The sequence below is a fragment of the Serinus canaria genome, chromosome 19 (assembly GCF_022539315.1).
Source record: "Serinus canaria isolate serCan28SL12 chromosome 19, serCan2020, whole genome shotgun sequence".
Lineage (NCBI taxonomy): Eukaryota > Metazoa > Chordata > Aves > Passeriformes > Fringillidae > Serinus > Serinus canaria.
Genome location: NC_066332.1, coordinates 10,252,845 through 10,277,334, shown reverse-complemented (window position 1 = coordinate 10,277,334; position 24,490 = coordinate 10,252,845). Strand labels below are relative to the sequence as shown.

Sequence of the window (24,490 nt, the reverse complement as noted above, 5' to 3'; positions counted from 1 at the left end):
GAGCCTCCTTTTGCTCCCAGGTTGGACCTGGTGGTCCTGGAGGACTTTTCCACCCAGGATCATTCCATGGTTGTGACCCTGGGGCAGAGGGGGTGACTCAGCTGTGGCCGTTTCTCTCTTGTCCTCACAGGGCCCATGTGGAGAGCTGGGATGAAAGGCTGGGGCCTGTGTTTGAGTTCAGCTTTCCCAGGAGGAGGTGCTTCCACTTCCAGGGAATCCTTGTCCATTTCCAGGCAGTGCAGCACCCTCTGCCATGGGTGTGGGGGGTCTGGAGAGCTTCTGGGAGATTCTGGAGCTGTGCTGCACAACCCACCATCTCCAGTCCTCCCTGCAGACTGAGGTGACACAAAGGACTGATGGCCTTGGTTAAATCAGCTTGAAAGTGATGATTAAAAGCAGCCAAGGAGTTGAATCCTGGCTGAACCCACTGCAGCAGGAGCAGACGTGTGTGAGGCCTTGTGGCTGTAATTTGGGGAGTGCTGCAGCTCAGCTCAGGAGCGTTTTCATTGCAGAGATGGCAATCAACAAGGCATTGAGGCTTTTTATATTTGTCTGGGGTCACGGCTGGCCCAGATTTTAAAGTGTCTCTGTCACTCAGCAGCTTGGCCTACACTTTGTTCTCTGTTCATTTGCACAAGCCTCAATTAAATTTATAATTTGTGGGCCCAGAGTGAAGAGAATTGTTTTGTTCAGTAATTAAATTGGGAAGTCTGGAGTGTGAGTGGAGAAACAAAGCAGTGCTAGCTGTAGTTGTTTCCTTCAGAGCAATTCCTGGGGGTTGAAGGGGTTGCTGGCTGGCTGCATCCAGGGGCAGCAGCTAGGTTCTCGGGGCAGGAATGTGCTTCCCTTGCTTCCCACAGCTCCAGCAGCCACCATGGCACAGGCTCTGGGCAATCCACTTGTGCTCACTCAGCTCCTTTACAGCTGAAAATCAGCCCTGGGCCCAGCACAGGCAGGAGCTGGAACTGCTGGATGAGCCCAGAGGAGGCTTCAGTATGAGCAGAGGGATGGAGCAGCTCTGCTGGGAGGAAAGGCTGGCACAGCTGGGAATGCTCACCTGGAGAGGAGAAGCTTTGGGATCACCTCATTGTGACCTTCCAGGACCTGAAGGGAGCCTGCAGGAAAGGTGGAGAGAGACTTTGGACAGGGGCATGAAGGGACAGAATACAAAGAATGGCTTCAAATGGACAGAGAGCAGGGCAGAGAGTGCCCAGAGCAGCTGGGGCTGCCCCTGGATCCCTGGCAGTGCCCCAGCCCAGGCTGGACAGGGCTTGGAGCAGCCTGGGACACTGGGAGGTGTCCCTGCCCATGGCAGGGTTGGCACTGGATAGGCTTTAAGGTCCTTTCCAACTCAAGCCATTCCAGGATTCTGTGAACTCCATAGCATGCCCAGCACAGTTGCTCTGGATTCATCCTGACAGAACCAGGAGGAGCTGGAATGCTTTTCAAAAGCTCCTGTATTTCAAGGTACTTGGCCAGAGCTCTGTGGATTAGGCTGCTCAAAGCACCCTTATTAAGCAGGTAATTAAGAGGCAGAATCGTTGCTGTTCCTGCCACGGGGAGGTTGGGGAGGGAGCTCTGGGTGAACAATGGGATCCTTTCCTTTTTAATTCTTGATGTCTTAATAACTGTCTTCATGTATTACTGCAGAGCAGAACGTGACCGCCCTCATCAGCTCCACATGGGTTTTAAGTGCTATCAGCTGTTAATTAACTCTAGTTTGAAGAAGTTGGGGAAGTTGAAAGCTGCTTTCCTTCGGTGTGCTGGAAGCTGATTCCCATTGATTTGTGCTGGGAATTAATCAACCAGCCAAGCACTTACTTATTCCATTTGCCTCTGTGCTTTCTTAGCTTGTAAACGATACCTTTGTAGTTTACTGAGAGCATGAATCACGGTGGAGCTTCTAAAGAGTTTTCCCCCTCTATACTCATACATTTTTCATGTTGCTCAAATCATAGTCTGGATAATGAGTGTGGGGAGAATATTGCTGTGTGTCTCCAGCTGAACTTTGGGGATCCAAACCCCTGATTTGCGTGGCTGGCTGCTCTAATATAACACTGACTAATAGAGAGCAAACATGTTTAAACTCTGGCTTCAGACTTACAGAGCTGGGCTAAAAAAGCCTGAATGTACATCCCTGGTGAGCACTCCCTGGCTTGTGGCCTGTCAATCTTCCTGCAGGCTGGCTCTGAGTTATGGTGCCTGGGCAGATTAATGGGGGGAGTCCCTCATAAATTTATGGCTGAGAAAGTAATTGCTTCCAAAACTTGTACAGTTCCCAATTAGCACTGGACTATTGCTCCTGTAGCCCTCTGTGTGCACTGTGCTCTGGTTGAAAGTGTTGGCAGAGATGTGTCTGCACATTTCATGTGCAGGGAAATGCAGGTGAATCAGGAACTGGGAGTGTGGTGGCAGCTGGAGCAGGTGCCGTGGCCATGCCACACATGAACCTGGATGCAAATTCCATTTAAAGAGGTCAAAGTGTTCTTCCCAAGGGGAAAACCACAGCAAGCCAGACACACCATCCATAAAACTGTGTTGTAATGGCTGGTGCTTGATGGGATTTTGTGCCTGGAATAAAAGAGCTCAGCCCAAGAGGGCTGGAACCAGGCAGAGAGAGGGGCAGAGGGGCTGGAACCACCCAGAGAGGGGGGCAGGGGGGCTGGGTGGTGTCTGGAGGAAAAGTTTTTCTTTGCCCTTTGGGCACCAGGGTTGTGACCAGCCCTGAGATCTGGTGTGTGATCTCTCAGCAATGGCAAAGGAATTGCTGGGAAATTGGCAGCAAACTATTTGACTGGGAGAACTGATGGGGATCATGATCCTGGCTGTGAAATATTTTCAAGCAGACATTAAAGGACACCCTAAAGTGAGCATGGTCTGCACCTCAAGTGGGTGACAGTGAGTGCTTACCACCCACTGAGCTGCTTGTGCTGTGGGGCAAATTACAGTGCAAGGAACATTTGGTGTTCTGTGCTATCCAAGGGTTTTGTGGAAGGGAAGGAAGGGAAGGGAAGGGAAGGGAAGGGAAGGGAAGGGAAGGGAAGGGAAGGGAAGGGAAGGGAAGGGAAGGGAAGGGAAGGGAAGGGAAGGGAAGGGAAGGGAAGGGAAGGGAAGGGAAGGGAAGGGAAGGGAAGGGAAGGGAAGGGTGAAAAAAAACCCAGAGGAAAAAAAGAAAGAAGGGAAGAAAAATGAAAAGACAGAGAAAAAAGGAAAAGCAAATTCGAGGTAATGGCTGAGATTAAAACAGTAATTTAGGAGGTTCAGGTGATCACATCTCCAAGTTAGGAGTAGCTGGTCCCTGAATGGTGAGGCTGGATAAGGAAGGCCTGGACATGGCACTCAGTGCTCTGAGCTGGGTGACACAGTGGGGACTGATCAAAGGCTGGACTCAGTGATCCTGGAGGGCTTTTCCAGCCTCAGGAATTCTGGATTCAGAGGCTGAAGGTGATGGATGGGGTGGGGGAGAGCTGGAGGTGTCCCTGGGCAGTCCCCCAGAGCAGCAGTGCTCATGTCCTGGCTCTGTGTGGGGACAGAGGGACACAAGTCCTGCTCTGGGCTCTCCATCCATGCCTGGCTGGGGGGGGTTGGGGAGGGAGCTGGAACAGGAGCCCCTTTTCTCTGACACCCTGGGATCTGCAGGGGAGGTGTCACCTCTCAGGGGCAGTTTTGGAGGTGCTTCCAGAACATGACCCAGAAGCTGCTTCCCAAAGCTCCAGTGGAGGGCCTGAGCTTTGTGTCAGTGTCTGCTATGCCAAGGATGCTCCCAGTGCCCGTCAGCTCCGTGTGCATGGGATGGGTACAGCCCACCCAGGGACCTGCTGGGTTTGGGTACAGGTGGGGCAGGGCAGAATTCACAGCCTGGGCTGGAAAGGAAGAGGCCCAGAGCTCTGTGGCACATGGACAGTATCTCTGGGAGTGTCCCACTGATGTGGCATTGGTTGCCCATGAGACTCTTCCAGACTTGTCACGTTTCCAGCCCCAGTGACCTTCTCCAAGGTCCCTTGGTCACACGGGAGCATCCTGCCTTTGACTCCTTATAAAGCAGCGCTCCAGGATCAAGCTCAGCCTGTGTGTCACTGCTGGGGACACCTGGCACGGTGCTTTGGGGGTGTGTCACTGCTGGAGGGAACCATTTTGATGCCATCTCTGGATCTGTGACCTTGCCATGGGATGGGGTGCGAGGGGGCAGAGCCGGCAGCTGCAGGGTTTGCTGTGGCTGGCACTGCCAGGGCTGGGGAGGGCTGAGCTGACTGTCCTGTTTCCCTGTGTCCCCAGGGTGTGACCTACTGTGGGGAGAGCTCTGCCAGCAACCTGACCATGGCCAATGTGCCGTGGCACGGGGAGGTGCTGAGCTTCGTGCAGGAGCTGGCGCGGCTGCTCCCGGACTACGGCATTGCCTGCGAGCACGAGCACTCCAACTGCCTGCTGCTGGCCCACAGCAAGGTGAGCCTGCCTGGGGGGCATAGCTGCTTCTCTGCTTCTAACAGCCTTCTTCTCCAGAGTTATCCCCAATTGTTTAGGCTGGAAAAGCCCTCTGGGGTCTTTGTGTCCAGCCCAGTGGTGCCAAGGCTGACCCATGTCCCCAAGTGCCACGTGCACACCTGTGTTAAACTCCTCCAGGAGTGGAGATTCCACCCCTGCCCTGGGCAGCCCATTGTCACTGCAGTGAGCCCCCAGCTGGGTAATAATTAGCATTGACTCCGTGATTCACAGAAGGCTGATCATCTATTTACTTTATTATTATTAAAAAACCCATTCCTTTATAGACAGTTACAATACAGCTGGACTTGATTGGTCCTTCAATCAAAACCCATCACCACTGGCCAATCAAGAAGCCACCCTTTGGTAAACAAATCTCCATAATACATTCCACATGTTCACAACAACAGGGGCAGCAAGGGAAGATAAGATTTGTTTCTCACTGTTTTCTCTGATCTTCTCACAACCTTTCCTAGCACAATGCCTGGGAAAGTTGTCTGTTTCTCTCTGTGGCCAGGGAGCTGCTGCCACAGCCCTTTCCAAAGCTTCCCAAGCCCCTCCAGTCACTGGCCAGGAGAATCCATGGTGTGCCCCAGGATTCCAGCCCTTCACACCCCTCTGCCACTCAGACTCAAGGGATGCTCTGTTATTTTCCTGTTGCTCTGAGCCACCTCTCCAGAGGCAGAATCACCACATTTGGATCAGAGAACCACAGAATCATTTGAGTTGGAAAAGCCCAACCACTCCCCCAGAACTGCCAAGGCCACCACTGCCCCATGTCCCCAGGTGCCACCTCCACAGGGCTGTTAAACCTCTCCAGGGGTGGGGACTGCACCACCTCCCTGGCAGCTAGCTGTGCCAGGGCTGGACAACAAATTCCAGGAAGGAATTTCCCCTAAATCCCCCCTGAGGCTCCCCTGGCCCAACCTGAGGCCGTTCCCTCTCCTCCTGTCCCTGTTCCCTGGAGCACAGCCCGACCCCCCCCGGCTGTCCCCTCCTGGCAGGAGTTGTGCAGAGCCACAAGGGCCCCCCTGAGCCTCCTTTTCTCTAGGCTGAGCCCCTTTCCAGCTCCCTCAGCTGCTCCTGGGGCTCCAGGCCCTTCTGCAGTTTCATTCCATTCCCTGGACACATTCCAGCCCCTCGGGATCTGCATTGCCATGGCAGCTTCTCTGGGCAACCTCTGCCAGGGCCTCACCACCCTCATGGTAAACAATATTCTCTTATATCCAATGGAAATCAGCCCTGCTGCTGTTTAAATCCATTAGCCCTTGCAACAGGTCCTGCTGGAAAGGTTTGTCACCATCTCCCCTTCAAGTACTGGAAAAGAAATGAAATGAAATACAAGTGAAATGCCAAAATAAAAAAAAAATAAAGTATGCAGGAAATGAAAAATAATGAGTACATATTTACCTTCTGAGCTTCAGAAAAGATTAATAGAAGAACAGCAGAAAAAGATAATAATGTGCCAGCTGGGCACCTGATGAAATTGTAGATTTTTGGATTGCTTTGGGTTGGAAGGGCCTTAAAGCCCATTCCATGGTAGGAACACCTTCCATGATCCCAGGCTGCTCCAAGCCCTGTCCAGCCTGGTCTTGGGCACTGCCAGGGATCCAGGGGCAGCCACCGCTGCCCAGGGCACCCTGTGCTAGGGCCTGCACTCCCTCCCAGGGAGGAATTTCTCCTGAATATCCAATCTAAACCTACTTTGGAATCTGCAAAGGGAGCAGCTGGGAAGGAGCAGAGAAAACCAGGACACCTGGCACTGGTTGTGTTTGATCTCACCTTAAATTGGCTTTATTTACAGTCTCACTCCTGCCTGTTGCCACTGGCAACTGTTCCTGGGAAAGCAAAATCTCCTTTTGCATTGTAAGGTCCAGGAAAGCATACAAACAGATTGCAGAAACCTTCTTGAGGCAGAATTTAATAGCAAAGAGAATAAATTGGTACCTGTCCAGGAGGAATTCAACAGCTGCTTCTACTTCCACAGCCATTAGCAGAGGGTGTCTGTAGGAAACAATCTGTCCTCGGTGCTAAAATACCTAATAAAAAATAAATTTATTTCCATTAGGGTTTAATTTTTGAGTTTCAGGCTATAGTGGAGAATATAATCTGTCAGTGCCTATTATTTGCAGGAAAACCTGTGCTCTGGGATTGATCAAACTGGAGTGAGTAATTGCAAAATCAAAGGGGGCTTTAAAAAATTAAGGAGTTGCAGGAGGAGTGTGATAAAAATCATTAAGAAATGTGATTTATTTCACTGTGTTTTCCTAGGTCTGAGTTTGGAGGTGTTCAAACAATGCTCCTGATGAGTTTAGTGCTGCCATTGAATGCCAGCCTGTAGGAAGGAGTCTGGGAATGTCAGGAATAATCCATCCTGAAGCTGCTGCCTGGGATGGATGGGACTTGTTGATTGGCACCTGCTGGTGATGAGTGACAATTCAGGACTTGAGCTCTGAAGTCTCTTAAGGGCAGGGATTTAGGGAGAAAAGGGATTTTAAGGAAAGCAAACTGCAGGGTTTGTGTCTGGTGTTATTTTCTCTCTCTGGAGGTCATGGGGTGGCCCCCAGAGGGGAACTGGGGCTCCTGGGGGCCTTCAGGGTCCTAAAACTCTCCTGTTCAGCCTCCAGGTCCCTTCCCACACACATCCATTTTCCCTGCTGGCCAGCAGTGGGTTCTGCTCTCTGGGAGGTGCTCCTGGGAGCCCTCAGGTGAGGATGGGTTCCACTTGAATCTCAGAGAGCTTTGGATCCCAGGGGAGCTCAAAAAGTCCTAAAAACTGAATCCTCACAGCAAGATGTTGTATTTCACTTACCCTTCCCACAGCCCCAAAGGTCACCCCAGAGAGCAGCCCCTGTGCCCTGCTCCCCATGGCCTGAGGACCCACCTGTTCCTGGGATTTCCATGGCTTTGGGGCACTGGGTGTCAGCTCCTCAGATCCCAGACTGGTTGGAGTGGGGATGGACCCTAAAGCCCATCCAGTGCCACTCCTGCCATGGGCAGGGGCACCTCCTACTGTCCCAGGCTGCTCCAGGCCCTGTCCAGCCTGGCCTTGGGCACTGCCAGGGATGGGGGGTTCTGCTGGAGCCTGAGGGATGAGTGGGGACAGTCAGAGCTGAATGCAGCCTTCCCTTGCCTGGGAGCTCCTCTTCCCTGCCCTTCCTGCATCCTCCTCCCAGCCTTCCCCTGGTTCCCATCCCTCTTTGGGAGCTGCCTGATATTTGGGCTCCATCCTCTTTGATTCTCTGACAACAGTGCTGAAATCTTGCATAATTCTCTTTGCTTTCCAGTAAATCCTGTAAACCATGGTCACAAAAATGGGATTTATGGCATCACTTTGAACTAATGGGCTGAACTATCAACACAGCAGCAACTTTCTAATAGAACAGTTAATTCCAGGGACCTTTTCCAGAGAGAGGCCTGAGGCTGCTGCTGTTCCTGACTGGGACAGTCAGTGCCCTCTCAGGAGGACCAGAAAAGCTGAGAAGGGGGAAGGTGCTGCAGCTGCCTTGCAGGGAAGATTTCTCTGAAAGAAATTCAATATCTTGGTCATTTCTGGACTAAATCCCTGTGCCCTATGGTGCTGGATTTGCTTTCCATGTGTGTTCCACCCTGTCCTTGTCCCAGAGCACTCCCAGCCCATTTTGTTCATTAACCCTTTCCCCCCTTGTCGTTTTCTAGCTCCCTGGGGCTTTACAACAGCAGTTTCTGGCCAGTTCAGTCAGTGCTGTGTGTGCTGCTGCCCTCAAGCAGATCCCCCAGGGATCCCAGAGCTCTGGGGCAGGACAGGAGGGTTCCATGTCTGAGCATCCCTGGGACCCCTGGGCTCATTTCCAGCTCACTGGGGGATGCACAACTCAGGGAATGCTCCTGCAGTTCCAGTGCCTGCTCTGTCTGGAGCTCCCAGCTCGCAGGGTGGGCTCAGCACCCTGCTGCCATCAGCCCTTTATGCTTTAATTAATCTGATAGGCCTGGGATTGGTTGGAAAAGCTCTCCAAGATCATTAAGTCCAACTGGCACCCAGCAGCACCACCAGGTCCCCACGTGCCACATCCACACACCTTTGGGACACTTCCAGGTATGGGGACTCCACCCCTGCCCTGGGCAGCTGTGCCAGGCCCTGACCACCCTTTCAGTGAGGAAATTTTCCCTGATATCCAACCTAAACCTCCCCTGGCACAATTTGTGACTGTTTCCTCTTGTCGTGTCACTTGTTCCTGAGAGTAGGGACCAACACCCACCTCCCTCCAGCCCACAGCCAAGACTGCACAAGCAGAGTGTCCCTCCCTGGATGCAGACACTCCCTGGTGCTGCAGCTGTGGGCTCCAGCCCTCCCTTTGCTTCTCTGTTGGATGTGGTCTGGGATAGCCTTGTATTCTCCAGCATGGCAGGGACACCTTGGCATCCACAAAGGGACAGGCTGCTGGGGACATCCCTTCAGTGAGTTCATTTCCCATACCCAAACACCCTTGTGAGGGTGGGCAGGTCCTGGCACAGGGTGCCCAAAGCAGCTGGGGCTGCCCCTGGATCCCTGGCAGTGCCCAAGGCCAGGCTGGACAGGGCTTGGAGCAGCCTGGGGCAGTGGGAGGTGTCCCTGCCATGGCAGGGGTGGCACTGGATGGCCTTTAAGGTTCCTTCCCAGCCAAAGCAGCCCAGGATTCTGTGTGGCTGTAGTGCTGGGGTGTCACAGCACCTCCAGGGCAGGTGTTGGGGATGGGCAGCAGCCTGACCAGAGGTGCCCATCCCTGTCCTTCAGCCACAAAATCATCCCAGCCAGGAGGGACTTGGCCTTTTCCTCCTGGTGCAGGCACAGTTCAGGGACAGGCACTGGAGTGTTCCATGCTGAGCATCCCACGCTGAGCATCCCTGCTATATTTAGGGAGGAAGAGGAAGCACTTCACTCCCAGCTGCACATCCCCTGACAAGGGGTGCATCAGGGACAGAGAGTCCATCACGTTCAGTTCCTTCCTGCCTCTGTCCTTCAGAGAGTGGGATCTGTCCTTGTGATCCAGGGACAGCATCAGGGGAAAACCAAACCTGGAGGAGAGGGTCACAGAGAGATGAAACATCCCTGGAGCAGGGGATGGCGTGGAGCCCAGGTGAGGACAAGGTGACCCCAGGTGAGGACAAGGTACCTCAGCAGCCAAGCAGCCTCCCTAGAGCAGCTGTGAGCAGGGAATGGTGGAATTCCCGAAGGTTCTCTCCCTTTCCCTTGGCTCCTGGCAGCAGGAAGGTGGCTCTGCTGGCCTGCCTGTGTCAGTGATGATAAGTAGCTCTCCATTGTGCTGAAGTTACCCGGCTTCCATCCCTGGGAGTGGGAACAGCCAGGTGGAGCCGTGGCTCCCTTGGCAGCTGGGCAGGGATTAAAAACCCCAAATCTGCCATAAGGAACCTTCCCTTGGAACAGCACCCCGGGGTCAGGGGGATCAGCACAGGATTCCATGGGCTGTGGCTCTCCTGGGCTCAGCTCAGGGTAGTTCAGGTTGTCCCACTCTTTGGGGATCCAGAACAGTGAATTCCATCTCCAGGCATTCCACTTGCTGCCTCTGGGGGAGTTCCCGGTGCCGTGATACCTCTGCTGGCTCCTGAGCACAGGCTGAAGTCACTGAGGGTGGAACTCGTTGTTCCCAGCTAAAATGGGTGGGAATTGTGGTGCTGGTGGCTGCTCCCAGATCCTGTCTGCAGAGCTGCTGGGGGATTTAAGGCTTGCTGGTTCCCAGGGCTGTGTCCCTGTGCTGGTTTTCCTTCAGCCCCATGGACTGGGATGTGGAGAGGCTCAGCTCTGTGTGCCTGGCATCCCACTGCTTGTGGGATCAGTCAGGGAATGGTTTGGGTGGGAAGGGACCTAAAGCCCGTCCAGTGCCACCCCCTGCCATGGTAGGGATACCTTCCATGATCCCAGGCTGCTCCAAGCCCTGTCCAGCCTGGCCTTGGGCACTGCCAGGGATCCAGGGGCAGCCACAGCTGCTCTGTGCCAGGGCCTTGTAAATCCTCCCAGGGAACAATTCCATCCCAATAGCCCATTCATCCCTGCCCCCCTTCCCCTTAAGGCCATTATTATCATCTCTTACCTCACCTGCAACTTAAAAACCAGCTCAATTCCTTCCTAAAGCCTGAGGTTGGGATTATAATTCAAGAGGAGGGGTTTGCAGGTTTTGCCAAGCACTGTGACCCTGTTCAGTGTAATTTCACATAATATTTCTCCTTGTTTTGCTGAGTGACTCCAGTTCAGTCATGTCCCCTGTCAAACAAAGGGACCCTTAAATAATTGTGGGCCTTAATGAGGTGAGAAAGGGGTCACAATTCTGGGAATTACTTGTTTTTCTTGGAGAGCTGGTCCTGGCAGGTGGTGAAGTGTGCTGTGTTTGAAGGCAGCCTGTGGAAAGGTGCAAAGCTTCTGCTTTATCCCAGGGATGGGCTGTCTCCAGAGGGAAATGGAGGAGCTCAGGACGGAGCCACCCAGATAATTTTCCCTTTTTGATGCCGTGCCCAGGGAAGTGGCCACTGGTGGGCACAGGGCTCAGGGCTAGCAGCCACACCTGGAGGGGGATCTCAGTCCTGGGTCCCACCTGGGCACGGGGTCACCTCTGCTCTGACAGCTCCTGCTCCAGCCCAACAGCTGCTTCCAGCCCCTGTGGTATTTTCAGGGTCCCCAGAGGAGGGAGGAAATGATGAATCTGACTCCATGTTCTTAGAAGGCTAATTTATTATTTTATGATATTATATTATATTATATTATATTATATTATATTATATTATATTATATTATATTATATTATATTATATTATATTATATTATATTATATTATATTATTTATTATATTATATTATATTAAAGAATACTATACTAAAACTACACTAAAGACTAGAGAAAGGATACAGACAGAAGGCTTAACAAGATACTAATGAAAAACCCCTGACTCTCATCAGAGATGGTGATTGGTCATTAAGTAAAAACAATTCACCTGCTGGATAAATGATATCCAGCCACATTCCAAAGCAGCAAAACACAGGAGGAGCAAATGAGATAATATTCTTTTTCTTTTTCTCAGCTTCCCAGGAGAAGAATCCTGGGAAAGAGGATTTTTCAGAAAATATGATGGTGACAAGCCCCCCCCCCCCCCGCCGCCAGCTCCTCCACCCTCAGGTGCTCTGTGGTGCCAGGCTGGAGAGCCTCAGGAAGGAGGGAAGTTGCTGTTCTGGCTGGGAAGGAGGGATGTTGCTGTCCTGGGGTTGGGAAGGTGAGTTCAGGTGAGGCAGGCACAGAGCAGGATGGATCTGCCCCTCCCAGTGCTGCTGTGGGATGGCAGTTCCAGCAGCTGGGAGAGCCCTGAGCACAGCTCAGTGTCTGTCTGTCCCTCTGACAGTCCCCCAGAGGGCGGTGTGGGTCACAGTCTCTGTGGACCAAGTGTTCCATTGGTGGCTTTGGGGTTTTGTTTGGTTGGGTTTTGGTTGGTTGTTTTTTTGTGGTGTTTGGGTTTGGTTTGGGATTTCTTGTGGGGGTTCTTTTGCATTTGTTTGTTTTGTTTTGGGGGTTGGTTTACTTTGGGAGGAGCCTTAGTCAGCTTTGGGGTTTTTCTTGGTTGGTTTTGGTGAACTTGGCTTGGTTTGGGGTTTGGTTGGCTTTGAGTTTTTTTGTTTGATTTGGGGTTTTTTGCTTGGTTTTGATTTTTTCGGGTTTATTTTTTGGGGGAGGGATTTGGAGTTTTTTTCTTGTATTTAATTTGGGTTTGGTTTTTTTTTTCCCTGCTTTAGGATGTTTGGATTTTTTGGGGGGAATTGTATTGCTTTCTTTTATTTTTGTTTATTGTGATTTTGAGGGTTTGTCTTTGGGGGGAGCTTTGTGAGATTTTTTTCTATAGATATTTTTATTTGGTTTGGAAGGGGCAGGTTTTGTTTGTTCTGTTCTGGGTTAGGGTTTTTGTTTGTGGTTTTTTTTTTTGGGGCTGCTTCCCCTGCTGGCTGCTGATTGTTATTTTTGGTGTATGGTCTTTAAAACTCTGTGAAAATTGCTGGATTTAACCATTAAATCCTGTGCATTCCCCAGGGAAAATCCATTTGTTGGATCTGAGGACTTTGTATCATTGAATCCTCAACAGGAGGGAGGGAACAAGAGGGAACAATGGCCTCAGGCTGGGCCAGGGGAGGGGCAGGTTGGATATTGGGAAAATTTCTCTCTGAAAGGGTTGTCCAGCCCTGGCACAGCTGCCCAGGGCAGTGTCAGTGTCTCTGTGCCTGGAGGGGTTTAACAGCCCTGTGGATGTGGCACTTGAGGACATGGGGCAGTGGTGGCCTTGGCAGTGCTTTGGGGATGGCTGGACTCGGTCATCCTGAAGGAGTTTTCCAGCCCCACTGTTTGTAGGATTCTCACCACAGAAGAGCTGAGGCAGCCCCAAAGCTCTGGGGTCTCTCCCACTCCCACTGTGCTCCCCAGGGATCCTGGAGGGCAGCCCAGCTCTGAGGAGGGGAGTTCTCCATGCAGGATGGATCCTGTGCTTCCAGCCCTGCAGGGATGGGGTCTACAGGAGCCACCACAGCCTCTTATTTCTTTTCCTCCTGCTCTGCTCCACTCTCTCATGTGCTGTACAGTCCTTCCCTGAAAATCCTCTGGATGTTTATGGTGCAGGACTGGAGTGAGTGGCTCAGGAGGAGCCTCCCCGTGCCAGCGTAGCTGGCTCTGAGGGAAATCCAACATTACCCTTGGTAGGACAAACTAATGGTTTTAGCTGCCTTCCATTCCTCAGCATTCCCTGTGTCACATCCCAGCCTCTCTCCCATATTTTATCCTGTCAGATACACCTGGAATTATTTCTCAGCACTGCTCATGTCTGGGGAATGTAGTGCATGGTGCTCCTGAATTGTCCTTAATCTGTGCACATGTTCCACCCCCCAAACTGCCTCTGCAAATATGCTGATAAGAAAAGCAACCTGGAGCGTGGCTCTTCTCCTTCAGGAATGTTGATGGATTTCAGGAGCTGCTCCTGCTGCAGTGAGAGCAGCTGTGAATCCACTGCCAAAGAGAAGTGATGGAATTGTCCTGATCAGGGCCACTCCTGACAGTTCAGGAGCAAAGGGAGGGCTCAGCCAGGCTCTGCAGATGCTTCCAGAGAACCTGGCTCTCCATTTAATCCCAGTTTCTGATTGAATATATGGATATATGCCAGTCTGGATATATGGAGCTATCCCCGTTTGCATGTAGGGCTATATGGATCTGTCCCAGTTTGGATACGTGGCTACATCCCAGTCTGGATTTATGGATCTGTCCCAATTTGGATACGTGGCTGTATCCTAGTCTGGATTTATGGATCTGTCCCAGTTTGAATACGTGGCTATATCCCAGTCTGGATTTATGGATCTGTTCCAGTTTGGATGTCTCCCAGTTAGGATATATGAATCTATGGATCTCTGCCAGTCTGGATGTATGGATATATCCCAGTTTGGATGTCTGGATCCATGGATCTCTCTCAGTTTTGCCCAGGGCTCTGTGAGGAATGCGCCCTGTCCCAGCCCTGTCCTGGGGCTGTTCTGCTCCAGCCCTGCCAGGAAGGGGCCTGGGGGACCCTGAGCTGTCCCTTCGTCAGCAGAGAGCCCTGGAGGCCAGTGGTGTCCTGGGGTTAATGAACTGGTAATTAATTCAATCATTGTCCTGACCCAGCCAGTCAGGGAGGGATCCCAGCCCTGGGGGCACCTCTGGGGTGCTGTGTCCAGCTCTGGATCCTCAGCACAGCAGGGACAGGAGCTCCTGGAGCAGGGCCAGCTCAGGCTGGGAGGATGAGGAGGGCCTGGAGCATCTCTGTGCCCAGGAAAGGCTGAGGGAGCTGGGGCTGCTCAGCCTGCAGAGGAGCCCCAGCTGAGAGGGGCCCTCAGCCCTGGGTGTCCCTGTCTGTCCCTGGGTGTCAATGGGTGTCCCTGTGTGCAGGGAGGGGCAGAGCAGGGCCCAGGCTCTGTCCCTGGGCAGGGACTGAGCCCAGAACTGCCCCTGCCCAGGAGGCACAACTCCTGCCCTGGGCAGTGCCCAGCCCTGAACAGGCTGCCCAGGGAGGGGCTGGAGTCTCCCTCAGCAGGGATACTGCAGAGCCCTGTGCACACAATGCTGTGCCCTGTGCTCTGGGATGGCCCTGCCTGAGCAGGGAGGTGGCACCAGGGACCCTCGGGGCTCCCTTCCAGCCTGGCCCAGCCTGGGGTTTTGTTTCCCCTCATTCCTGTGCCTCTTGAGCCCATCATTAATGCCTGCCTGGAGCAGTGCTCCTTGTCCTGGAGGATCTGCAGGATTCCATCAGGGCTTTCCTGGCTGGGCATCTGTGCCATGTCTGTGGGGAGCAGAGGGTGTTGGAACCTTGAGGAGCTCCAAGGGAAGGCTCCTGAGTCACCTCAGTGCTGGGCAGAGCCCTCAGGGAGGGAAGAGTTTCCCTTTCCAGCCCAGCCCAAGGCCAACTGAAGGAGCTCTGGCACTCTGTGATTCTAGCCTAGGGAAGAACCAGGGGAGGGCTCTCAGCCATTTGTCTTGTGTCCCGTGTTGGCTCACCTGTTAAATGGATGCTTTGAGCCCTAAACCTTTCATTACTGTGGAACAACCATAATATTGTTAAATCTGAGCTGTAAATCTCAGTTGGGCAGCTGGGGCTGTTCTTCCCCACTCTGGGTTTGGGATTTATTTCTCCCCATGACATACCTGCCCCTCTGGTGTTGTGGTTCATGGCTGTGCTGTCACTGCACTAAAAATGGTGGTTATTGATTGATCTGCTTTGGAATGGATCCCAGCTTGGTTGTTCTGGTGGGAATGGGGTCACAGAATCCTGGAGGGGGTTGGGTGGGACAAGACCTCAAACCCATCCAGTCTCACCCCCTGCCATGGCAGGGATACCTTCCACTGTCCCAGCCTGCTCCAAACCCCATCCAGCATGGCCTTGGACACTGCCAGGGATCCAGGGGCAGCTGCAGCTGTTCTGGGAATTTCATCCCAGCCCCTCCTCACCCTCACTAGGGAGAATTCCCTCCCAATGTCCCATCCAACCCTCTGGCAGTGGGAAGCCAATTCCCCTTGGGCCTTAAAGCCTTTGCTGGATCCTCTGGTTTGGGGTTTGCCCTTTAATTTGCTGAGTGTTCATGGATCAAACCTGGAGGGAGCAGAGTCTGATGTTAGGTGTGACACTCTCACCTCCCCAGCCCTGGGGGGAGCTCAGCTCTGCAGAGCCCTGATCCTTGTTGGAATCAGGATTTTTCCTTTACAGGTGACACGACGTCTCCTCTGCCATTGCTCTCCTGGTGGCCTCACACACATCCCCACCTTGGCACAAGAGAAATGAGCCTTAGGCCCCTTGATTGATGCCAGGACTGGTTCCCAGTGCTGTGATTCTGCAGTGTCCCCTCCTGGCTCCAGCCCCGGCAGGGACATGCTGTAATTCCATGGGCAGGGATGGAGGAGCATCAGCCACAGCTGATTGCAGAATTTCAGGGGTGTCAGCAGTTTTTCCAACCAAAAAAGCTTTTAGCTCTTGGGCACAAAGTCAAGTGCCATTTGAAATGCACAGCCATCAAGTTTGGGGGGAAAAAAATCCTCAATAACCAAGGAGCCGGTCTGTTTTCCCTCTTTTTTTGGATGAAATGCGTAATAAGCTCTTAGCTGAGATAAATCCTAATTGAGGCTTCAGCCATGGCTGGGACTAAATGGGCAGAGCAGGTCTGGGAGACAAATGCAGCTCCAGCTTGTCAAAGTGAGCCATTCTTCACAAACAAAGAGGATTTCTGTCATTAAACCTCGTCATCTGCCCCGTTCCCAACCACAGCCCTCCTGCCCTGTCCAGAGTCACCCCAATCCATCCCAAATCTGTCCCAATCCCTTGGCACGTGCCTCTGGTGCTGCTCCTGGGCCATTGTCTGAGGCTGGGCTGCCCTGGAGCCACAGTCCCACGCTGGGGTTGGGGTGACCTTGGCAAGGTCTCTCCATGAGGGATACCTAGGTGTGGCCCCAGATCCACACCTGTCCTGCAGAGCTCTCCAGCTCTCCACACCAAGGTCATGGAAGTGTCAAGGACAAGGGCAGAAGGTCTGGGAAGGCTTTGGGAGGCATTTTAGGAGTCTCCGTCCTGCCAAGCGGGGGAGGATCTGGTGCTCTGAAGGCTCCAGCAAAGCATCCAACAGTGCGGCCCTCATGGAGATATCACAGAATCCTGGGATGGGTTGGAGGGACCTTAAAGCCCATCCACTGCCACCCCTGCCATGGCAGGGACACCTTCCACTGTCCCAGGCTGCTCCAGCCTGGCCTTGGGCACTGCCAGGGATCCAGGGGCAGCCCCAGCTGCTCTGGGCACCTGTGCCAGGGCCTGCCCACCCTGCCAGGGAACAATTCCTAATTCCCAACATCCCATTCATCCCTGCCCTCTGTCCATTTGAAGCCATTCCCTGTGTCCTGTCCCTCCATTCCTTGTCCCCAGTCCCTCTCCAGCTCTCCTGGAGCCCCTCTAGTTTCTGCAAGGGGCTCTGAGCTCTCCCTGGAGCCTTCTCCTCTCCAGGTGAGCACCTCCAGCTCTCCTAGCCTAGCTCCAGAGGGCTCTGCTGGAGCAGCTCCTGGGTCTGGTCCAGCAGGATGAGGTTGTTCAGTGCTGAGAATTCCAGAGCTGGAAGCAGCTCTGCAGGGAGGTCTCACCAGGGCAGAGCAGACGTGGAGAATCAGTTCCCTGCTGGCTCTGGGTGTTCATGCACCTGAGTTCCCTCTGTTTTCCTACTAAAGTTGTATCCTACAGGAGCCTCTGGATGGCTTCGCTGCACCTCCCTGTGATGCAGAATTAGAAAAGCACCAGCTGGGGATCCCAGTTCCTCCCCAGGCAGCTGCTCCCAGCACAGCCTGGGGTTGGTGCTCCTGGCTCCCTCACTGTTCCTGTGCTGCAGTTCCAGGTGGATGGCGAGTGGAGGACGTGGATTGACTACAGCCGCTTCCAGGAGCTGGTGAGGGAGCGTGAGCGCAGCGGCGGCTCCAGGACCTTCACAGCAGCTGAGTACATGGCCAGGACTCCTCCCTGGGCCCTCTTTGGGGCCAAGGAACGGGGATTTGACCCCCTGGATGTGAGATTCCAGAGGAAGAACAAGGCACGGGACACCTCGGGGTCCTGAGGGCTAGGCTCCCTCACCCTGGCCTTCCCAGGACTCCATTTCAGGCTGACACCCATTTTGGATTCACCCACCTGGATTATCCTGATATTTGGGAAGTGGGTCCAGCCTGGATTTAACCCTTCCCTCCTGTTTTTAGGGCTTCCTGGATGAAAATATTGATAATTTTCTTCTCTTGAGATAAATCAGAACTGGTTCAGCAGCAGTGGGGGGGAGGGGGGGGGGGCAATGCTGGGATCTCGTCAGTGGGGAATGTTTGGAGTGGGATGTGGGGCCAGAGGCTTCCTTGAACTCCTCTGTAAGGAGAGCCTGGCAGTAAAATATTCCACATCCCCAAGGAAAAATGCCAGGGGATTTCAGCCCCACAAGGGCTGAAATCAGGGCCACAGCCAGACCTGGATCCAAAAGCTGATCCCTGCTGGGAGCATAATTTTAGGGACTTTGTTCAGGTTCTGGTATTTTATACAGTGGTGCCATTTCCTGCAAAAAACCCCATTCCCAAGAAGCCAAACCTTGGGAATGGTGTAACAGCACCCCTATGGATACACCCCTATGGATACCAGCTGCAGCTTCTGATACCTCTTTGAAGTGTCTTCAAAGCTCATGGCTTTGGGAATGGAGCAGTGTTATCCCACTCCCAGCAGCCCTAAACACCAGGTCCAGTCCTTCAGAGCCCTGTGGGCTCCAGCTGGGTGTGCCTGGTTCTGCAGATGGAGCATCCCTGGGATGGGGATTCCATTGCTTTTTAGAAGCAGCCTCTTTTCTTAAGCTGTACAAAGACTTTCTAAAGCAGAAGGAAAATAAAGGAGTTTTTCCAAGAGTGTCTATGGTGTGGCTGCTGAGCAGGGTCTGTCAGGGAGGGTGGGAGGTGGATTGGAAGGAGATGAGAAGCACAAATGTTGTGTAAGAGCTCTTTCCTAACGCATGTGGGGTGGAAGGGGGAACATTGGGTGGGTTTGTGGGTGATGGATGGTGGGTGCCTTTCCTGAGTATGTTTTAAAAAAAAATCTCAGAAACCTGGGAGGGTTGGAGGAACCTTAAAGCCCATCCAGTACCACCCTGCCATGGCAGGGACACCTCGCACTGTCCCAGGCTGCTCCAAGCCCTGTCCAGCCTGGCCTTGGGTACTGCCAGGGATCGGAACTCCACCCCAGGGAGGTGGAGGGAGGGCCCTGGGCAGCTGTGCCAATGCTGAGTCCCCTTTCCATGGGGAAATTTCTCCTGATGTCCCCGTGAGCCTCCCCAGGCCCAGCCTGAGGCCGTTCCCTCTCCTCCTGTCCCTGTTCCCTGGAGCACAGCCCGACCCCCCTGGCTGTCCCCTCCTGGCAGGAGTTGTGCAGAGCCACAAGGGCCCCCTTAGCCTCCTTTTCTCCTGGCTGAGCCCATTCCCAGCTCCCTCAGCTGCTCCTGGGGCTCCAGACCCTTCCCAGCTCCGTTCCCTTCCCTGGGCACATGACTCCAGTTAACCCTGGACCATCAGCTGAAATTTTGGGGCCTAAAGTGTTCAGTGTCCCGGTCCCCTCAATGGATCCTGGCCTTCAGCACCTTTTCCTCTTTCCTAAATTCCCTCCATCCCACACCCACCTCCCTGGCAGAACCCCCCCCCCGTCCATCCCAGTTCCCTGCTGCCCCCTGGGAGCACTGGCAGCTGCAGGAGCTGCTCTGGGAGAGGAGCCCTAGTGCTGGAGGATCCTGGGGCTGCCACAGGAACCAGCTTGTCCTGTGAGGTGCTCCACAGCTCCCTGACAGTGCCTTCCCTTGGCAATCCAGGGGGCTCCAAAGAAAATTGTGTTTGCCTTGTCCTTGGCATTGGTGCCGTTCTTCTGCAGCCCCCCAGGGCACCCAGTCCCTGCTGTCCATGTCACACAGGGTCCCACCCCCACGAGGCTGGAGGACTCGCTGGAGCTGAGAGGCCTCTCCTGATCCTCCCTGTGCTCCTTCCATTCCTCTCCCTGGTGCTCCCCGTGTTCTCTCCATCCTTCTTGATCTTCCCTGTGCTCCCTCCATCCTTCTCCTGATCTCCCGTGTCCTCACACTCCCTCTATCCTTCCTTATCCTCTGTGTGTCCCCCCATTCCCTCCATCCTCTCCATGTCCCCCACACCCTCCCTTTGTCCCTGCATTCCCTCCATCCTCTCCCTGCTCCTCCCACTGTCGCTGGGCAGGGAGGGCACTGCAGGGGACAATGTGGGTGACACGGGGTCAGTGCCACAGCATTCCCATGGGAATTGGCACCTGCCATGTCCTAAAATGGGGCTTTCCCCTCCCTGTGGGACAGCACAGCCCTGTGGGGTGGAACCAGGCAGGGTGGAACCAGGACACCCACCTGGGCCACATCTGGAGCTGCTTCCATAACAGCCAGGCCAGGATCTCCTGCAGTCCCACTGGAGTTGCCTTGTGCTCAGGGTGGATCTTCCAGTGCCCAAATCCACCCATGAGCCTGGGTGCTCACACCCAGCACTTCCAGAGGCACAAGAGAACACAAGGCCCCAGAACAGAACCCTCTGGCTGTTTGGGGACAGCCAGAACTGGGGACCTGGCTGCACAGCTGGAGCTGTGGGACCTGCTCTGGGACCCTGCTCGGGCTGTGCCAGGGAGGCTCTGCCCTGCTGGGAGCAGGGATGTGCTGCCCTTTGACAGCACCACTTCCTGCCTCACCTGGAACTGCTCCTGATGGAGCTAAAATGGGCTGCAGAGCTGGGATTGCTCAGGGAGGCTTGCAGGGAATGGGCTGCACCCCGGGAAAAGTGACCTAAGTTCAGGGAGGGTTTCAGTTCAGTGAAAGGTCCCAGCTGGGAGAAGCTCTCTGGTGTCACAGTTCAGGACCAGCCCATGCTCTCATGCTGCCCCTAAGTGTATTTGGCTCAATACCTGTAATTCCATCCTCTTTTCCATAGGCTTTGATCTGGATCATGGTGCTGCTGGGGTTCCCCATCCTCCCTCCTGCTTCCAGCACTGCCCAGGACCCCCAGAGAACTGCCCCCCACCTGGTTTGGAAGGTTTTACCCAAAGCCAAGGCACAGAGCATGACCTGGCTGCCACCTCCTGCAAAGGGGCACCTGGTGCTTCCAAACCCAACCTGGAGCCTCAAGAAGTTCCATCCTGAGGGGCAAAATGGACAAAAATAATTTTAACCTCTTAAAGCCAGGGAGAATTGGAGGAGCCCTGAGCACTCGCGTGCCTGGTCCAGCTCCCCCTTCCCTGGCACAGCCTGGAGCCCTCCTGGCTGCTCCATGGGCTCTTCCAGCTGTGCTCCTGCTGGATCCTGACTCAGGGCTGAGTCACCTGCCATGGGGGCTGTGTTTCAATTTTGCATGAGGATAAACATATTTGTTTCCAAAAAACCTCCATCAGGAAAACATTCCCCCAAACAGGGCATCGTCATCCATCAGCTTTGGCTTCATCTGGCTCCGCTCCTAAATCATTTATGATGTTGGAGCTGCTGCTGTGCCCTGAGGGGGAAGGAAGAAGAGATGGGAATTAATTGAAGGAAGGGCATCGTCCTCATTTTGTCACCTGCAAACTGAGGAGCTGCCAGAGGGAGGGACCCCACCCAGCCAGGACATTTCTGCTCCTTCACTAGGGGGAAGGGGAGGCAATAAATCCCAGGGAAATCTTCCTAAGGAAGCCCTGGCCCTGCTGGAGCTGAGCTGTCCCAGGGGTGGGAGCTCAACAGGTCCCCCCTGCCCTTGGCCTCCTCCCTGGTCCAGCCCAGCAGTCGGAGCAGGGACTGGAGGTGGCCAGAGCTGCTGGCCCTGGGTCCAGCAGGGACATTTGGGAGGAGGGGACCTAGCCAGGCACCAGCCCAGCTCCTGCCAGGCCAAACCTGCCCCCGCTGAAACCCAGGAGGAGCAGCAGCATGAAGGCCAAGGAAGGTGAGGGTGATTCTAGCCCACGGAGTGCAGGGGATTTATGGCTGTCACCACCCAGTGCCCCATCCCTGGTGCCCAAGTCCAGAGGGGGGTCTGGAGCTGCTCCCAGGGCTGGAGCCAGGCTGGAGAGCTGGGGGTGCTCACCTGGAGGGGAAAAGGCTCCAGGGAGAGCTCAGAGCCCCTTGCAGAAGCTAGAGGGGCTCCAGGAGAGCTGGAGAGGAACTGGGGACAAGGGCTGGAGGGACAGGACACAGGGAATGGCTCCCCCTGCCAGAGGGCAGGGATGGATGGGATATTGGGAACTGGGAATTGTTCCCTGGCAGGGTGGGCAGGCCCTGGCACAGGGTGCCCAGAGCAGCTGGGGCTGCCCCTGGATCCCTGGCAGTGCCTAAGGCCAGGCTGGACAGGGCTTGGAGCAGCCTGGGACAGTGGGAGGTGTCCCTGCCATGGCAGGGGTGGCACTGGATGGGCTTTAAGGTCCCTTCCCACCCAACCCATTCTGGGATTCCTTGGAGCTGGGTTCTGCCTCAAGGATGCATTTCCACCTTCTCCCCATCCTACTTCAGGAGAGGCTCAAGGCCCTCTGGAGCTGTGGGGATGGGTGGATGCCTCACCTGGGCAAGGGGACTCAGACCCTCAGGGACCAGTGACTGGGGCATCTTCCAAATACAAATTTTTAAACCAAAAAATCCCCATCGCTTCAGGACAGGCCAAAGTCAATGAGAAGGCTTGCATGGAATTACTCCAGAAAAAAACCAAATCAAACCAAAACAAAACAGCAAACAATAAACCAAACCAAAGAAACTCTTGAAAAAATTCAGAAACCAGTAATTACTTATAAAAAGGTGATGAAATCCTGACAGGAGAAATGCTCTGTCCTTTCCGTGTCTCTGCCGTTCCCATCACCGGGATTTTTAGGGATGCTGGTAACAACATAATCCTCACCTCTGTGGCACCTCCATCTGGGAGATCAAGCACTGCTAAACTCCCTCTCTGTGCCAGGGGCTGGGCTCGGCTCGGCTGCTAAATCATCTCAGTGCTGAACATGCGTTTGTTGGGAAGCAGGGAGAGCATCAAAGGCAGCAATAATCAGCTGCTAAAGGAGCAGCCCGGGGTGCCTTTCCCAGGAAAGCTGGAGCCTCCTGTCAGATCATCCTCATGGGCACCTGGCCACGCCTGCCCAGGCTGGCACTGAACCCCTCTGGAGGGCTGCTTCCCCCAGGTTGTGCAAACGGGGCCTGTCTGGAGAGTTCTGCTCTGGAACAGGTTCGGTGCAGCCCTTGCTGTTGGTGCATCCTGGCCACGGGGATCCTCAACTCTGGAATGTCCCTGGGGAGCTGGAGGTGTCCAGGGAAGGGAACAGAGCTGGGAAGGGTCTGGAGCCCCAGGAGCAGCTGAGGGAGCTGGGAAGGGGCTCAGCCTGGAGAAAAGGAGGCTCAGGGGGGCCCTTGTGGCTCTGCACAGCTCCTGCCAGGAGGGGACAGCCGGGGGGGTTGGGCTCAAACAGCTTCAGATCCCTTTCCCCTGCAGGGCACAGCCAGGTGGGATTCAGGGATTTGGGGGCTCCCACCCTCCTCAGCCCCTGAGGACTGGGGGCAGCTCCTCACACACCTCCATCCCAGCTCCAACCATCTCCTGGCTGAGAGCCAGAGCAGTGGAGATGTGTTTGTTTGAGCCTGGAGGTTTCACCTGCACTTTTGTTTTATTTGCTTCTTTCCCAGGCTCAGGTTGGGCAGGTAAAACCCCAATCCCCCTTTGGTCTTTCTGACTGACCCCCACACCCTCCTGTGAAGCAGCAAGGGCTGCTTCTCCCCTGCCCAGCCAGCAGCATGGGCTGCTGGCAGCACAGGGTGATGGAACTGTCAGGAAAATTAATCCACAAACACCAGAGGTTTATGTCTGAAAAGGAGGCAGAGTCCTTTTACTTTATTCCAATAAAGAGAGAGGCCATGGGGCATTCCTCTGGTGTCTCTCCAATTTTTGGAGGATGCAGCCTCCTTTTTATTCCAATTTCCCAGCCACATTTCCCTTCTCTCTTTCCCCATTTCTGAGGTACTTGAGAGGTTCAGACTTCCCAGAACACCTGATACCAAAGATTTCTCTCTAATGTAGAATCCTCCCTTTTAATTTTTAATTCTTATGGAATTTAGGGGTTTTTCTTCCCCATTGTTTCTTTCATCTTTCAATGTCTAATTTCGTTTATCAGCAAACCTGAAGTTTATTTGTAAAAGCAAATATCTTTTCCCATTCATCAATCAGTGGAATCCTTCCCATTGATTCTTTTATCTCCCAGTGCTGGTTTTATCTCCCAGCAGCCTCACAGCTTGTTTGGACAGACAAATCCACCATTCCTCTCAGAACTTTGGACAGACTTGTCTTCCCCAGGGAAAGATGTTGCAGTAAGGTAGAAAAATTATAAAGAAAGGCCTCATAAAATCAGGCCTGCTCTCCTAAATCAGTGGCTGGCCTTGTCAGACCAGCCCTTTGCAAGTTCCCACGTGAAAGCAATCCTGGTGTGAGTAGTTTGTTAAAATAACAATCTATTCCTGGGTGAAAGACAACTTGCACCTGTATAAACTGTTTTTACACTGTTAGATAGAAAAATGAAAACTATCTCTCACAACTTTTCCTGCACATACATCCCGGGGGTTGGAGTGACCAATCGATACAGGGTAACAATTTGGTACTGACCAATAAAATAATTAATAAGAAAGCTCCTGACCAATTGGAGTCACCCACAAGGTCTGTACAACTGCATAAAAAGGAGTTATGAAAATAAAGAAGGGGCTTTTTCCACCATGAAGAAAATGGAGCCTGTGTGATTGATTCCCTCAGCAAGGTCCCAGCCCTGAGGCTGCTGCTAGGAGCCTTTGGCCAGGGGTGCCAGGGTGGGGTCTGGGGTCTGTGCAGGGCCAGGGGCTGGATCCCAGTGGGTCCTTCCATCCCCAGAGATTCTGGGACTCTGATTCCTCCAAGGAAACACCTGCAGCTCCTTTCTCAGGTGTGGGATGGCCCAAGGCGCTCATTAAACACCCC

At 53.7% G+C, this 24,490-nt stretch overlaps 1 protein-coding gene across 6 annotated transcripts in view; it reads left to right on the top strand.

The window, feature by feature from the left end:
• Positions 1-18,406, top strand: part of LOC103820232 (S-adenosyl-L-methionine-dependent tRNA 4-demethylwyosine synthase TYW1) — a 93,253-nt gene extending 74,847 nt beyond the window's left edge. For 5 of the 6 annotated variants that reach the window (XM_009094878.4, XM_018919280.3, XM_018919282.3 and 2 more), the window contains 2 exons: positions 4,276-4,443; positions 17,365-18,406. In XM_009094878.4, coding sequence (XP_009093126.1) covers positions 4,276-4,443; positions 17,365-17,586 — 390 coding nt within the window. In that variant the 3' untranslated portion in view covers positions 17,587-18,406. Of the gene's footprint in view, positions 1-4,275; positions 4,444-11,528; positions 11,718-17,364 lie in introns of all 6 variants that reach the window. The other variant, XR_007779080.1, reaches the window with a different exon arrangement.
• Positions 18,407-24,490: the final 6,084 nt, after the last annotated feature.